At 46.3% G+C, this 14283-nt stretch overlaps 2 protein-coding genes and 1 long non-coding RNA gene across 4 annotated transcripts; 1 reads left to right on the forward strand and 2 right to left on the reverse strand.

Moving 5' to 3' along the window:
• Positions 1-2932: 2932 nt before the first annotated feature.
• On the reverse strand, positions 2933-6531 carry LOC144710381 (pyruvate kinase, cytosolic isozyme). Its single transcript, XM_078584121.1, has 4 exons — positions 6406-6531; positions 5895-6239; positions 4936-5397; positions 2933-4540 (listed from the first exon to the last, which is right to left on the reverse strand). The coding sequence occupies exons 2-4, from the start codon at positions 6150-6152 to the stop codon at positions 3728-3730; spliced, it is 1533 nt and encodes a 510-aa protein (XP_078440247.1). The 5' UTR covers positions 6153-6239; positions 6406-6531; the 3' UTR covers positions 2933-3727.
• A 145-nt stretch (positions 6532-6676) lies between these two features.
• Positions 6677-8661, forward strand: LOC144710382 (uncharacterized). Of its 2 annotated transcripts, none has more exons than XR_013583275.1 (2): positions 6677-6906; positions 8315-8661. It is a non-coding gene; the product is annotated as an uncharacterized LOC144710382 (long non-coding RNA). The 2 variants fall into 2 exon arrangements; XR_013583276.1 differs by having other exon boundaries at positions 8388-8661.
• Positions 8662-9400: 739 nt separating this feature from the next.
• On the reverse strand, positions 9401-12646 carry EMB2770 (pre-mRNA splicing factor-like protein). Its single transcript, XM_078584120.1, has one exon. It carries the CDS (start codon positions 12587-12589, stop codon positions 9485-9487), a length of 3105 nt encoding a protein of 1034 aa, XP_078440246.1. The 5' UTR covers positions 12590-12646; the 3' UTR covers positions 9401-9484.
• Positions 12647-14283: the final 1637 nt, after the last annotated feature.

Raw genomic sequence — 14283 nt, forward strand, 5'->3', positions numbered from 1 at the left:
CTTCCCCATAAGGGCCGACATTAGGAGGCATAAGCGCCTTTTTTTTACCCATATGCAAGGTGTTGTCTTAGCCTTACCTGACCAGGATTTCTCCCACACTTGTAGCATTCGAAAGGCAGAACCTCAACTGTGTATCGATCAAAAGGCAGGTGCGACTTTAGGAGCAACCTATGAAAGTGGTGATGTCAAGTATGTCCCCCCTCGATTCCCAACATGCTTAGGGGCCCTGGGGCAGTAGGAGCGAGTTGGGTCCGTATTGATGCGAAGAAACTACAGCGTTCAGATCTGATCTATATACTCGACAGTTCATTCGGTGACTTCATGGTCGCCAAAGAAGCCCCAAGAAGCATCAAACATTTCTGACGATATCCATAGGGAAATTCTTAGATAGCAAGCACTAGCTCCCAACAAGACTTTATAGGAAGCAATCAAAGATCAGATCAAAGGGGAAAGTGAATAAACGTTCTTACAGAAGTAAATACGTAATATCTTGCAGAACCAATGATCATTAGTTATTCTTCGATCAGGTTATGAACTATATAATCCCTCCCCTTTTTACTAGAAAAACCCAAAGTAAACTATTGATTTCTTAACATGACCTCATGACTGGATAGGTGAGATATATATATTTTTTATTTAAGAGAAAGAGAATTAGTATTTATTTTATTCTGATAAATAAGAACCTTTCACTCACTTGCATCTGTCGGAGTCCATCTTAGAGAATTGTTCGTTCTTCACTCTCTTGCTATTATCTGCAGGGAGTGCAGAAATTGACGGACAATGCATATTATCATATAGAAATAAGCGAGGCATTGTGATTCGTACTATCAAAGTTCCTAATTGGGAGGTTATGTTTTAACATAAGGGAGGCAGGGCATAAACAAGTGTAGCGAATCACAGAGAGTTGGCCCTACCTGCCGGCACATAGATAGATATCACTGGTGAAGCACGAAGGGATGGATGTCTAAGAGGTTGAAAGAGTAAGTCTTGAAAACCAAAGTATTGATATGAATATCAGGGGTTTGAATCCTTCTCCATCTGTGAGGTCATAAGTTCTCTCTTGCGTTATCTATATATAAAAATGAATCGGACTGACTCGACTGATATGATGGATGAAATTGTTAGATGATAGCCTTGTGCAGGTGCTTTCAAGACTCTATGGTGTCTAGGTGCTTTCTCTGGGAGCTTTAGACTCGGGGAGGGGTTTTGTGGGGTTTGGAGCAAGCTGTTTCAGTTTATTAAGGACATGAGAGTAACCGAACTTTAAGAATCAACTGTTCATGCAGAGTTGGCTCTTACTAAAAGAGTGAAGATGCTGACTACTCCACTCCTGACTTTTTAAAGCATATAATTTACAGGACAAATATTTGATTGAATTTACATTATTTAAGTAAATAAAATACATACAAATATTATATCAAATTATAAGAGAATTAATTACTAAATATTTCAAGTAGTTTTTAATTTTAATTAAAATATTCATTGTATAAAATTAAAGAGAATTAAATTTCTTGTGATTAAAAGTTTCCAGCTCATATTCTTTGAGAACTCAAAATTTGTGATTAACTTGAGCTTGCACATTTTGAGTATGAAAGATTGTATATTATTTTAATACACATCATAATTGATAAAGCTGATTTGTGTTCAATTAGTATTGAGTGTTGAGATGTTGTTTAGGGATGTTCCTGATCGGTAACCATCTAAAAATGATTCATTATGGGAATGGATGCACTCTTTTATTTATCACCCTTAAATTTTCTAATGTTTAAAATTTTATTTATTTCCTTCCACATGCACCCGTATATATTCTTCTGAATAATTTCCAGTACTATTTTTTAAGGCCTTTGCCTAGTCTACTTCAATAACATCTATTTATTCCCCACTGAGTTCTAGTGATTGAACTCCAAAGGGGATAAATGTCCACTCATATTATTTGTCTTTCTTTTCCATTTTCTTGATCTTTTCATATTTTTCTTGAATTTTCAAAAGATATGCTCAAATGAAAGATAATTTGTACAAATTATCCAATTTCTTAGTACATGTGAAGGTGGTAGAGAAGAAAGATAATTGTCACAATTTTAAGTATTTTTTTCTGTAAAATTCCATCTTCATATTCTTCCTAGATATCACGGTCCTTGATAATTATGATGAGTCACCAACTCTTGCCGTTCATCCATGTCAAGAAAATAATGATGAGATCTTCACTTTTCATCCCATTCATCATTGTCATTATTGTTGTCATCGCAATGATTCCATAATGGAATCATCGTACTATATCTCTCAATCGCAAGTCAAGATTCTCTCTCTTCCTCACCTGCCTTCAATCTTGGTGCTACAACCAAATTAGTCCTGGAATCGTTGTTCATTTTACTACAAAAATCACTAATCTTGTTACAAAACTAGGGCCATCTAAGAATCATAAACACACCAACTCAGTTAAACAACTCTAAAGCCTAGTGTTTGGTCTTTAACTATTTTCTAGAGTATTCATCATCCCCAAGTTTGATTCTCAAACTTCCAAAACCATGCCTCAACTTCCTCATTTTCTAATGTTAAATAATAAACTCAATTTATCTTGCTTCATTTTTTTCATGTATTGTTTTTGGTCTATCCAAAGGATATTTGGGTACACTTCGTGAGTAGATGAATGCACAATAAATATTTATATCTATGATGTCTCCTTTGAAATTTGCAGTCATTAAATATCAGAAAAGTGGGCAATTAAAATTGTTCACTTCAGAAATCAATATCTTAGAAGAAAGACTAATTTACACCTGAATCCATTACTAGATCAAATAGGCAATAATCTCAATAAATGATCTCTCAAGTATCTCAATATCAATGTATTGAGGATCTTCTAGATTACTGTTTTATGATTTTATCTGCTGAAACTATCTATTTCTGAGTTACAACAATATCTACAGAAGAGAAATAATATGAAACCACAAGCAGCTCATAAAATAGAAATGGTATTACACATGGTGTTCAAAGCATCCAAAAGCACATTAATGTCATACAATCACCCACCGGGGAGTGTATCAAGGAAGGGGGAAGAGGTGACCTGGTGGGTGGACAACACCGAGGGGGACGAGGCGACAGATGAGCAGTGGAGTGGGGGTCGCCAGAGGAGAAACTCCATGGAGTGGATGTCATCAGGTGAAGCAGTAACTAACAAGGTGAAAGACTACCTTGTAACTTCATTTCATGGCCTCCAACGAGGGGGGCTACATATTTAAAGGGAAATGCAAGACGTGAATGAAAATATGAGAATGCCCCTAGTGGGCTTACTAGCTGAAATGGATTGTAACATAATGTTTCATTGATTTCGGAGATTCAAGTTCGAATTTCAGTAATTTTAGACTGGTCAAAAGTTCAAATGACAGACTTTGCTAATTGTAATATCTCTTAAATGACGACCTGTCTTGAACTTTGTAATCGTTATTTTTGTTTTCTTGGGTCCGTTAAAGTGGTACTGCATGCAGATTTCTTTGGAAGGGAATAAAATGGTATTTTTTTCTTGATATGAGTTGTGGTTAAACTTCTTTATTGCCCTGTCCCTCAGCAACAGAAAACCACAAACCAAAAACTCAATAGTTAACCATTAAAAGAGAGTCATCTCATCCCCCACCCAAAAATGGCGAACCTCGGCCGAAAAAAAAAAAAAAAAAAAAACAGAACAGATCATGATAAAAAAATGGTGAACTCAACCGCCCAAAGGCATCACCATTCACTTGACGGTGCAGATCTTGATGACGGAGGCGGCACCGATACGGTGGATGGCGACGACTGCATCTCCAGGGTTGCAGAGCTTGCGGTGCACCGCTGCTCTCAAGGCCTCCTGCAAGATAACCTCAGTGGACTCAGCATCGGTGGCCTTGGCAGAGCCCTCTGCAAGCAGGGGGATGAGGCCACGGTGCACCAGGCTCTGCCTTGCCGGGGACTCATCGCTGATGGACCAGTCGAATGAATCTGTGGTGAGCACTGGCACCACCACGGAGAGAATGGGCACCGCAGGTCGGTATTTGGCAACAAGCTTGGCTGTGGTGCCGCCCCGGGTGAGGACCACGATCAACACAGCCCTGGCCTTGTTGGCGGTGCGGACAGCAGATGAGGCCAGGCTCTCCAGTGGGCTCATGGGCAGCGGCGTGGAGCGGATCATCTCCTTGAAGATGGTGCCATAGTCGAGTGAGCTCTCCGCCTCTATGCAGATCTTGGCCATGATCTTCACCGCTAGCTCTGGGTACGCCCCCGCGGCGCTCTCGCCACTGAGCATGACACAGTCAGTGCCATCGAGCACAGCATTGGCCACGTCTGTGGCCTCCGCACGGGTCGGCCGGGGCGACTTGATCATGGATTCCAGCATCTGGGTAGCCGTCACCACCGGCTTACCAGCCATGTTGCACTTGTAGATCATCATCTTCTGAGCCAGGAAGATCTTCTCCACTGGGATCTCCATGCCAAGGTCTCCCCTTGCCACCATGAATGAATCCGTCTCTCTCAGTATCTCATCAAAATTGGCTACCCCCTCCTGATTCTCCACCTGCCACAACCACCAAACCCACCCATGAAGACATTTTTCCATTAACCTCGGTTCTGTCACCTCCTGATAACATCCCTGCAAGATGCTGTTGATGACAGATTGTTGACAAATACCCAATGACGTCGCCAGATGGGCATCGACATCGATGTAAACAGTCAATACTTGCAGAAAATCAGTCAATGTCATTGGCGATTACATTGACATTGACAGGGTAGAGGATTCTTCAGACTAGAATTTCAATAAGATGATGGCTGATGTCGAAAGATGGCATCAGCCATCTGAAGTACCCTGTAATCATAGACCACCCTAAAATTCGACAATGTCAACAATGGTCAATGACGTTGACCAGTGCTGAACCCTTGATATAGCTATGTTGAAGAGGAGAAAGGAGGAACCTTGGACATGAGCTTGATGGTCTTGGCATAGGGGCCGAGGAGGCGGCGGACGTTGATGAGATCGGCGCGCTTGCGTACAAAGGAGACGGCAATCATGTCGATGCTATTGGGGATGCCCCAGCCGAGGATGTCCTCCTTGTCCTTGTCGGTGAGGGTGGGAAGGTCAACGACGACACCGGGGAGGTTGACATTCTTCCTCTCGCCGAGCATGGCAGTGTTCTCACAACGGCACTTCACGGTGCCGGCAGCGCGGTCGCAAGAGAGGACAGTGAGGGTGATCGTTCCATCTGCGCAGAGTATGGTGTTGCCGGGCTTCAAGTCCACAGCTAGTTTCTTATAGCTCATCGTGATTATCTTCCCGTCGCCTTTGAGGGAGTAATCCGTGGAGATTGTAATCTCTTCACCCTCCTTCAGCTGGACTGGCTTTCCGTCTTTTAAGAACCCTGTCCTAATCTCCGGACCCTGAGAGAAATCCCATGGAAGCAATAATTAGTGGCCCTGCAATGAATAACTAAAGCTACAAGAGCGAGCGATAGATTTCTGATTAGCATTGCTGATCATCGCAGGAACAAATTAGAGATTGGGAAAAACTTGAGATCAGAAGACGGGTTAATCTTTTTGGAGTTAAAACGAAGAACAAACGGGGGTAATCTCTTCATTATCTCAGCTGATGAAATTTAGAAAAATCCCCAAGAAGATTCATCTGATAGCAGAAGATACAGTTATTGGGCATCTACTCAGATGTTACAAAGCAACACAATAGCACGGTATGTTCAAGACCGATTAAGGAAAACCTCAACGACTAGATCGAGGATCAACACGGGTAAAGGATAAAGAATAGGGCTTTTTGAGCGTAAAAATCATCAACAATATCAAGGAACACAACTCGGAGAAAGCAAATAAACCAAGAACAAATAAAATATTGAGAAAAAAAGGAAAATGCGAGATAGGAGACGAACCTTGGTGTCAAGCATGACAGCGCAAAGGATTTGGGTGTTTTGCATGGCGATCCTGAGATTATCCAGCGTCTCTTGGTGGTACTCGTGGCTTCCATGAGAAAAGTTGAACCGGGCGACGTTCATCCCCGCTCGCAGCAGTTTCTCACACATCTCAACGCTCCGGGAGGCAGGCCCAAGAGTGCAAACGATCTTGGTTTTCGGCACCCTCCCATCGTTGGGCAATTCCTTCATTATTCCTTCAATGTCGATGGTCGCCATTCGATCCAATACAACAACACAACAAAATCGAGAAAACAATCGACAAGAACACCAAGAACGCTTCAAACCCTTCTCTTTCGCCTTCCCCTGGTCACAGAAGATCAAATAACCAAACAATATCAATAACTCAATCAACCAAAAAACCGAGCGAAACGTGAGGAAAATGCCACCACGACGGGATTCCCGTTCGATCCAAGAAAAACCTAGAAAAGGGTTCCATGCGGAAAAAAAACGCAACCAACGATCTTCATACCTGCCGGATTTCTTGCACCAGTGCGCGGGCAACGATGACTTCTCCACCATGAGGTCTCAAAGATTTAAATAGCGTTCGACGGCGGGCAAGGGCACCAACGCAATACTACAGAATTTACGGTATTCCCATCCCCGTATACGACCCCGCCGCCCTCGCACGCGTCATGGGGGAAAACTGCATCGACGGTCCATCGCGTGCCACGTGGTTGAACTTCCTCTCGGACTCACCGAATGGACGGCTACGATCTGTAGACCACCCCGGTTAGGGTAAGCTGTTGCTGGTATGGAAATTGGAAAAGAACGGAAATTGACTCATATTGTTGGAAGAGACTCGTGAAGGTGACATCTTTTTCTCATGAATGTCGTCTAGAACGTTGTTTTAACCTTGTACGAAAGATGGGTATGTTCGTCGCAGCGCGTGAAAGAGGTAGAAGACGACGAAGACTACGGACGAAGACTCGAGCTTTGAGGCTTCTTTTGGTTGCCGATCGTAGCTTGTAAGGTTGCAATCGAACCCTTCTATCTCACTGTTTGATAATATTCTCTTTTCTATTCTCCTTGGAGTTTTCTGCATCTGTTTCTTGATCGAAACTATGTTCAATCTCTCGGTTTTGGATTGCGTCTGCTTTGATTACCAGGAATTCGAAATTGTCATGTTCAAAGAGAAGAAACTAAGAATTGGGTAGTGCATTGTTAGATGAGCTTTGGAGGTTTCTTTTGTTTTCAACTTTCCATCGGGTTTTGTAGATCTCTACTTTTTAGTTGTCTCGTAGATTAGAATATTGTTCAATAGAGATTTTTGGCAATTGATATTAATGAGCTGGGACTGGGCCCAAAAGTCTTGGGACTACTGTAAGGCGCCATCTGTCCTCTTGAGCTGGTCAAAAACAGTTCTTTTCTTTAAATTCCATCCGTCAACGCACTTTTGACCGAGAAAAAACCCAATCAAATCAGCTAAACATTTTCCGAAAAAATTATTAGAATCGGGAAAAATGATGTAAACAGCCCCTGTATATCATCTCAAAACGAGAAGAAAATATGGGCTATATAACTAAACGTATGCATTGAAATATATTTTAAAGATGAAATCCCTTTTATTTAATTAATGTAGATAACATGTGGTTTTATAATATTTTAGAGTAAATCGTTATACAAAACGAGGTTCATGCTAAATAAATAAGACGTGGTGGCGTGAACTCTCGAAAATTAGCCCCTCGATTTACAAAATATCTTTGGTTGTCGGGTTTCCCTTCTTAAGATGCTTACGTTATTTAGATCAAGAATGGGGGGGGAAGCCTAAAGATGAGTACATCCATTTCAATATTTGGGTCATCTCCAAGGTCTTGAAGTCTAGAGATAAATCGAGTAAAATATCAAGAACATTTCGAGGGAACCATGAATATTCTCTCATGCTAGGGAATCTTCTCCATAAATCAATTCAGAGATATTCTCCTCGCATCAGATCCAACCAGAAGCTCTAACTTGTTCTTCTGAGATTCCTTTCATGATCTTCAATCAGATCTTCTCAGGGCTCGAGCAAATAAGATAGGATTATGCTTCTCTGTGATCATACATAATTTTCAACTTCCACAGTTTCTTAGATCTTGGTAGGATCCCTTCCCCAGGCGACAAGCCCATCATTGATGAATGGGATGATGTGGGCACTCTGTCTGATATGCTGTTTGTGTCTGGGAGGTTGGAGATCTGGTGGATCCCCTTCTTTTTTTCAACCTATTTGGAAATTGGTAAAATATAAAATTCTAAAACTGGAAAAATCATTGTTCTTGTGAGCGGTCGAATGTGATTTAGATTGCCATGATTCTTGCAGCGAGAGACGTGAAAATTGTGTGGAAAGAATGCACTAACTGTGATTTTTAAGCTGTTTGTGCTCGCTTTTTCTCTCAATTCAGTAGTCAGCGGTCGAGAAGAGGGAGAAAGGGATAGAGAGACAGCGTTAATTCTGGCTATTTCTTATGCTCTCAGACTTGAGGAGAGGGAAGAGAAGATGGATGAAGTTATTCGTACAGTCCCTGCGTTAATGACTTCAATCTGAGACCAACATAAACAGAAGCAAGGTTTTATCATCATGATTAATTCTGATATTTCTGATCCTTCCTTAGTGGTCCTATCTCTTCATTCTCTTCTGAAGCGATGTCCATGAACGTATAATTGATGACTGAGTAGCACATTAATTGAGGTTAAATCGTGGATGGTAGTAGTTTGTTTGTGTCATATTTTTCTCTTCTGATTTCTTCTTTGATTAAATGGGTATCTGATACCGTAGTTTAGATAGAGATCTTACTTTACATTAAATTTCATTCTTCAAAATTGTTAAAAAAAAAATTCATACTTCAAAATGCTATCAAATATCACATCCACTTAAATCTCAACAGTTAACTTTCCAAAGTTGACAAAGTGAGGTTTATCTTCTTGTCATATCATGTTTTTGTCAAATGTACTTCATCGATTATCGAGAACTGGTCAAGACCAACCCAAGGTCAACACAAGATTCAGAGTCAACCTCCAACAAAGACTACTCATCTACTCTCACCTCTGTATTTCAAATATATATAAATATACACTCTCACCTCTCACTCCCTATTTATGTTCATATTTCGAAATCTCGATCGGAGAAGATCAATCCAAACCCACTGTGACAAAAGAGCAACTGTTCGGATTTTAGGTTATACATACCAAAGTTAGGGCTTGAAGGTACAGGATCTGGAAATTTTAGAGACGAACACCTTCACTAAGATAAGCTCCAAGGTCAACTCAAGCCTTAGAGATCCCACCTTTACAATAATATATCACTCGTACAATCAAATTTATGTCCCTATTCTGAAATTTCCGTGAAGAGCAATATACACTGATGTCGAACGAGAAGTACCGCTGCTCATATGTTGCTGATTGAAGAACTCTTTTTTTTAAAAAAAAAAGTTTAAACTGTCGCACCAGTTTTTTCTCGCATAATCAACGGTTCTACTCCGAGAAAAAGATGCAAGTAATATCATCTCCAATAGAAGCTATCGCGAACAGAAAAAAAACTTTAGAAGCTGGAGTTAGAGATATTAGCACAACACTCAAGGCAAGGAGTCTCCGGCTTGGGCGAGCATGGCGGCGTTCTCCTCCTTGCCGAGAAGAACAAGGACCTTGTTCAGAATAGCGTCGGTGGGCAGGTGGGAATTCTCGACGGCCTTGGAGACCCTGGTCCACTTCTCCCCGTGCTTGGGCTCGGCCGCGACGCACCGCTGCACCACCTCCCGCTGCGCCTCCTCGGACCCGTGCTGGACCTCGAACTTGTACAGCATGGCCCAAAAGTCCCCCACGTCGGGCGCCAGGGTGACCGCCCGGTTCAGCCAGGTCCGCGCCTTGTCCACCTTCCGGTCGTTCCAGAAGAGCTTCGCCACGGCCGCGATCACGTGCGGGTCGTGGTCGCACCGCTTCAGCGCGTCCACGCTCTTGGTCTTCCTCTGCGGCCGCGGGGCCATCTCGATGGCCGCCGCCCAGAGGACCCCGCTGGCGGGGCACTCCTGCAGAGCCTTGGCCATGAGGGACTCGGCCTCCTTCCTGAGCCCCTGGCGCGACTCGGCTCGGACGGCGGCGAGCCAGAGGTCCGGGTTCCGCGGGTTCTTCTTCCGGGCCAGGTTCAGCACGGCGCGGGCCTTGCTCGGGCCGCTGGTCCGCTCCTCGAGCCCGGCGAGGGCGAGCCAGAGCGGGATGCTGGTCGGGCAGTGGCGGAGCCCGGACTCGTAGGCGTCCTTGGCCGGCTGCGGGCGGCCGAGGCGGTCCTCCATCTGGCCGAGCATGAGCCAGAGCTTGAAGAAGCCCGGGAAGAGCGTCAACCCCTGCTCCAGCAGGCGGCGCTCTTCCTCGACGTTGCCGAGCTCGCGCTCGACGATGGCGGACTTCATCCAGACCCTCTCCGTGCCGCCCCGCTCCCTGGCCTTGGCCAGCAGCATCCTCGCCCGCTCCGGCTCCTTGTTCTCGAACTCCAGCTTGAACGCCGCCAGCCAAATCTCCTCGGAGTTGGGGTTCGCGGCGTAGGCCTCCTGCAGGACGGCCCGCGCCGCCAGCACGTCGCCGGCGAGCCACTTCTCCTTGGCGCCCATCAGCCACAGCACCTCCGCCTGCGGCCGGTACGTCACGGCCCGCCGGAGCAGCGCGTCCAGCGACTCCCGCGAGCCGTGGCTCTTCTCCAGCTGCGCCGCCCTCAGCCAGATGCTCTTCTTCGTCAGGAACACGGTCAGCGCGTGGGCGTAGATGGCCCGGGCGGTCTCCACCGAGCCGCGCTTCTTGCACTCCTCCGCGTCGGCGACCCAGGTCCGCTTCCGGTCCTCCTCCTCGACCCCGACCCCGACGGTGCACCGGACGATGGCCTGGCAGGTGGCCACGGACCCGGCTCGCTCGGCCGCCTCGGCCTCCCTGAGCCAGACCTCCCGGTCGATCTCCACGCCTTCCCTCTGCAAGGACCGGATCCCGCGCTCGATCACCTTCCCGACCGAGGCGCCGTTCCCGTTGGCCTCTTCCAGCTTCGCGGCGGTGATCCAGATGGCCGGCTCCTTGGGCAGCCTCTCCCGCGCCTTGTTCAGCACCCTCTTCGCCTGCTCGTACGTCTCCAGCCGCGCCAGCGCCAGCCACAGCTCGACGTGCAAAGGGCAGCACTCCACCGCCCGGTGCAACAGCAGCCTCGCGTCCTCCTCGTTGGCCAGCTCGACCACGGCCTTCCAGAGCCGGACCGAGTCCGGGATGAGCTCCAGGCCCTTGCGCAAGACCCGGCTCCGGCTCAGCTCGTCGGGCTCGAGCTTGGCGGCCTGCATCCAGAGCTTGACGGAGTTGGGTATGGACTTGACCCCCCGGGCGATGACCGCCTTGGCCTCCTCCGGGCTCGCCAGGCGGCAGGCCTCCAGCCAGACGTCCTCGCTCTTGGGGCACTCCTCGCAGCCCCGCTGGATGAGCTGCCGCGCCGCCTGGACCTTCCCCGCCACCTCCTCGAGCCGCGCCGCCGCGATCCAGCCGGGAGGGTGCTTCGGGTTCGTCTGGGTCACCGATTTCAGCAGCAATCTCGCCTTCTTGATGTCCGAGATCTCCGCGTCGCTGGTGATCTTCATGCTCTTGAGGTCCGTGAGGTAGCCCTTGGGGTCCACCACGGTGAGCCCGGAGACCGAGTCGGAGAGCCGGTCCAGCTTCAGGGAGAGCACCGTCCCCCTGCCCTCGCCGACCGCGGTCAGGTCCGTGACGGGGGTCTGCGCCCACGGCGTCTCCGTTCCCCCCGCCGCCTTGCTCTTCGGGTCCAGCGCCGTGACGTGCTCTTGCTCCTGCCGGGCCTTCTCCAGAAGGGTGTCCGGCACGGGGACGAAGCTCTCGAACCTCTTCTTCTTGTTCCTCAGCGAGTAATCCCCGATTTCCGGGATGCTGTCCCACTGCTCGGCCGAGAGATCGTACAGTTTCCTCTTCAGATCCGCGAATTGCTCTGTGATTTTGGGGTTGGAGGCTCGGTATTTCTCGATCTCCTGCTTCAGCCGGGCTTCTCTCCGGTCCTTGCGCCGGGAATCCATCCTCTGGTCGATGCTCTCCCAGATCGCGTCCGCCTCCTTGTCGTCCTCGTCGTACTCGGCCGAGGCGAAGAGACCCATGTCGTTGCCCTCGAACTCGTCGAATTTCTGGTTCTCGTCGTAGCCCTTCTCCTCCGCTTCTTCCTCTTCCTCATCCTCGCCGGCCCCTTTCCCCCGCCCGCGGCCGGCGGCGGCGGGGGCCGCGGGGGGGGCGCCGACCGGGGGGGCGGCGGCGGCGGAGCGGTCGGGGAGGTCCGGGGCGGCTCGGGCGGGGCCGATGTCGGACCGGGTGGTGAAGCCGGTGGCGCCGCGGCCGAGCCCGGCGACGTAGTTCTGGGGCGGCTTCGTGTGGAGGAATTCGAGGCGATTGGCGCGGGGTGCGACGGGGGCCTGCATGCCTCCGGCGAGGGGGAGATGGAGGTGGAGAGTGGAGCTGCTACCGATGCCGAGATCGGAGAGGATTGCAGATGGGTCGGTGAGGAAGACGCGCCGGGAGGAGAGGTAGAGCCGCTGCCAAGGAACGGGGACGCCGCAGCGCGATTCGATCGCTAGGGTTAGGGTTTTCAGGGAGGAGGAAGACGGGTCCAGATCGAGGGCTAGGGTTTTGCCGTCGAGCGCTCTGAGGAACACCATCGCTGCGGACGCGGGAGACGACGAACCAGACTGGCGAAGAACGAACACTATTGAAGAAGTGGGAGAGGCCGTATTTATAGCCAGCTGATTACCGAGTACCGACCGCACGTTTAAGTTCTGAGATATATATATATACACATTATTTTACATAAGAAGGATGTTATTATTTGGTATTGAGATACTTTAAATCCCTTGGTATAATTTTCAGGAGATTCAGTTTTCTCTTTGGATATTTTTTTGCTGTTGAAGTTTTTTGTTCTTCAAAATTACTATGCTGATTTAATACAAGGAAATTATTACTGGTATTGAGATACTTTATGTGCTTGAAGTCTGGGAAATGAAGTTGTTTGAAATATTTAGGAGATCCAGAATTTTCTTTCACATTTTTTTTATGCTGTTGAAGCTTTTTTTTTTCATTCTAATGTGTAGCCTTTCTAAAACATTTTTGTGGTGATTCGTCCACTCTCTTATTATTTTCCTTTAACAGGCAAATATAGAAAATAAAAGCCAATATAATGGTGAACAAATGGACGGTTTTCTGTAGATTTAATGTCACCAATGACCAGGGTTGGACATTTTAGATCAGGAACTGGTCGGACCAGACTGAAGTGGGACTGCAGGTCTGCCATTTTAAGGCGAACTGGCCAGACAGGTAGGATCAGGGCTGAGGATCAAACTGGATCAGGACCCAAAGTAATTATTAAATATATTTTAATCTTTTTAGTAAAAGTCTAAAAGCCATCCCCGCTTACGTTTCTCATTGTCCACTCTCATTCCCTCTCCTTGTTGTGCGCCAGCTTCATGTCTCTCCTTCTTGAGCCATGAAAACCCATCTCAAGCTCTTCCTCTATCTGACGCTTGCTCCTGCTCTATTCCATGGTTTCACCATAAAGAAAGAGAGGTATGGAGAGGGAGATATCAAGAGAGAGAGAGAGAGAGAGAGAGAGAGAGAGAGAGAGAGAGAGAGAGAGAGAGATGAAGACATATACATATATATATATATTATGGAGAGAGAGAGACAGAGACAGAGAAGGGATGTACGGCAAAGGAAGGCAAATTCATTACCAATGGTTTGGAAGGTTGTTATGGTGATGGTCAATTTAACCATCAAAATTAATTTTCTACTTTGACTTTGACATTAACTAGTCAACCTAACTAACTTTAGGTACGGTTCAAGTCTTTGCTAAAAAACACAACCGGAACAGGGCCGTCCAACCCTACCAATGACATAATGTGAGACAATCATCAGTTTAAAATCAAAATCATGGAATGTCATGCCATTCACACGGAAATCTAACTTGTGCAGAATTAACTATAAGTTTTCTGAATGGATAAGGCTTGATTAAAGCTACCCGAGCTCTTGATTACCGACATAACTATTTTTTTTGAAAAATTAAATGAATCTCTTAAGTAATATACTATTAACATAAAATTGAAAGCATCACTGGGATTGAGATAGAGTCTCTGTTAGCTGGGAAGTGAAGTTTTTTATGATTTTTAATGTTTTGTTTTTCTTTCCAATCTTTTTACACTTTTCAACATCATTTTGAATTGATATGCTTGCGCTTTACAAAAAAAATATTGCAGTAATAAGTTTATTCTCTTCTTCTAATCTTATGAATTACAAATTAAAATCAGGTAAAATTATAAACTGATTAACAAATTTTTTATGTAGATTTAATGTCACAAATGAC

The sequence above is a fragment of the Wolffia australiana genome, chromosome 12, assembly GCF_029677425.1.
Source record: "Wolffia australiana isolate 7733 chromosome 12, ASM2967742v1".
Taxonomy (NCBI): domain Eukaryota; kingdom Viridiplantae; phylum Streptophyta; class Magnoliopsida; order Alismatales; family Araceae; genus Wolffia; species Wolffia australiana.

Excerpts from the sequence above, each read along its gene's own strand:
- LOC144710381 (XM_078584121.1), bottom strand. The coding sequence starts at position 6,152 with ATGGCGACCATCGACATTGAAGGAATAATGAAGGAATTGCCCAACGAT. Across the intron at positions 5,398-5,894 it reads CTGTCATGCTTGACACCAAG|GGTCCGGAGATTAGGACAGG; the intron begins GTTCGTCTCCTA and ends GATTTCTCTCAG. Across the intron at positions 4,541-4,935 it reads CCATCAAGCTCATGTCCAAG|GTGGAGAATCAGGAGGGGGT; the intron begins GTTCCTCCTTTC and ends TGGTTGTGGCAG.
- EMB2770 (XM_078584120.1), bottom strand. The coding sequence starts at position 12,589 with ATGGTGTTCCTCAGAGCGCTCGACGGCAAAACCCTAGCCCTCGATCTG.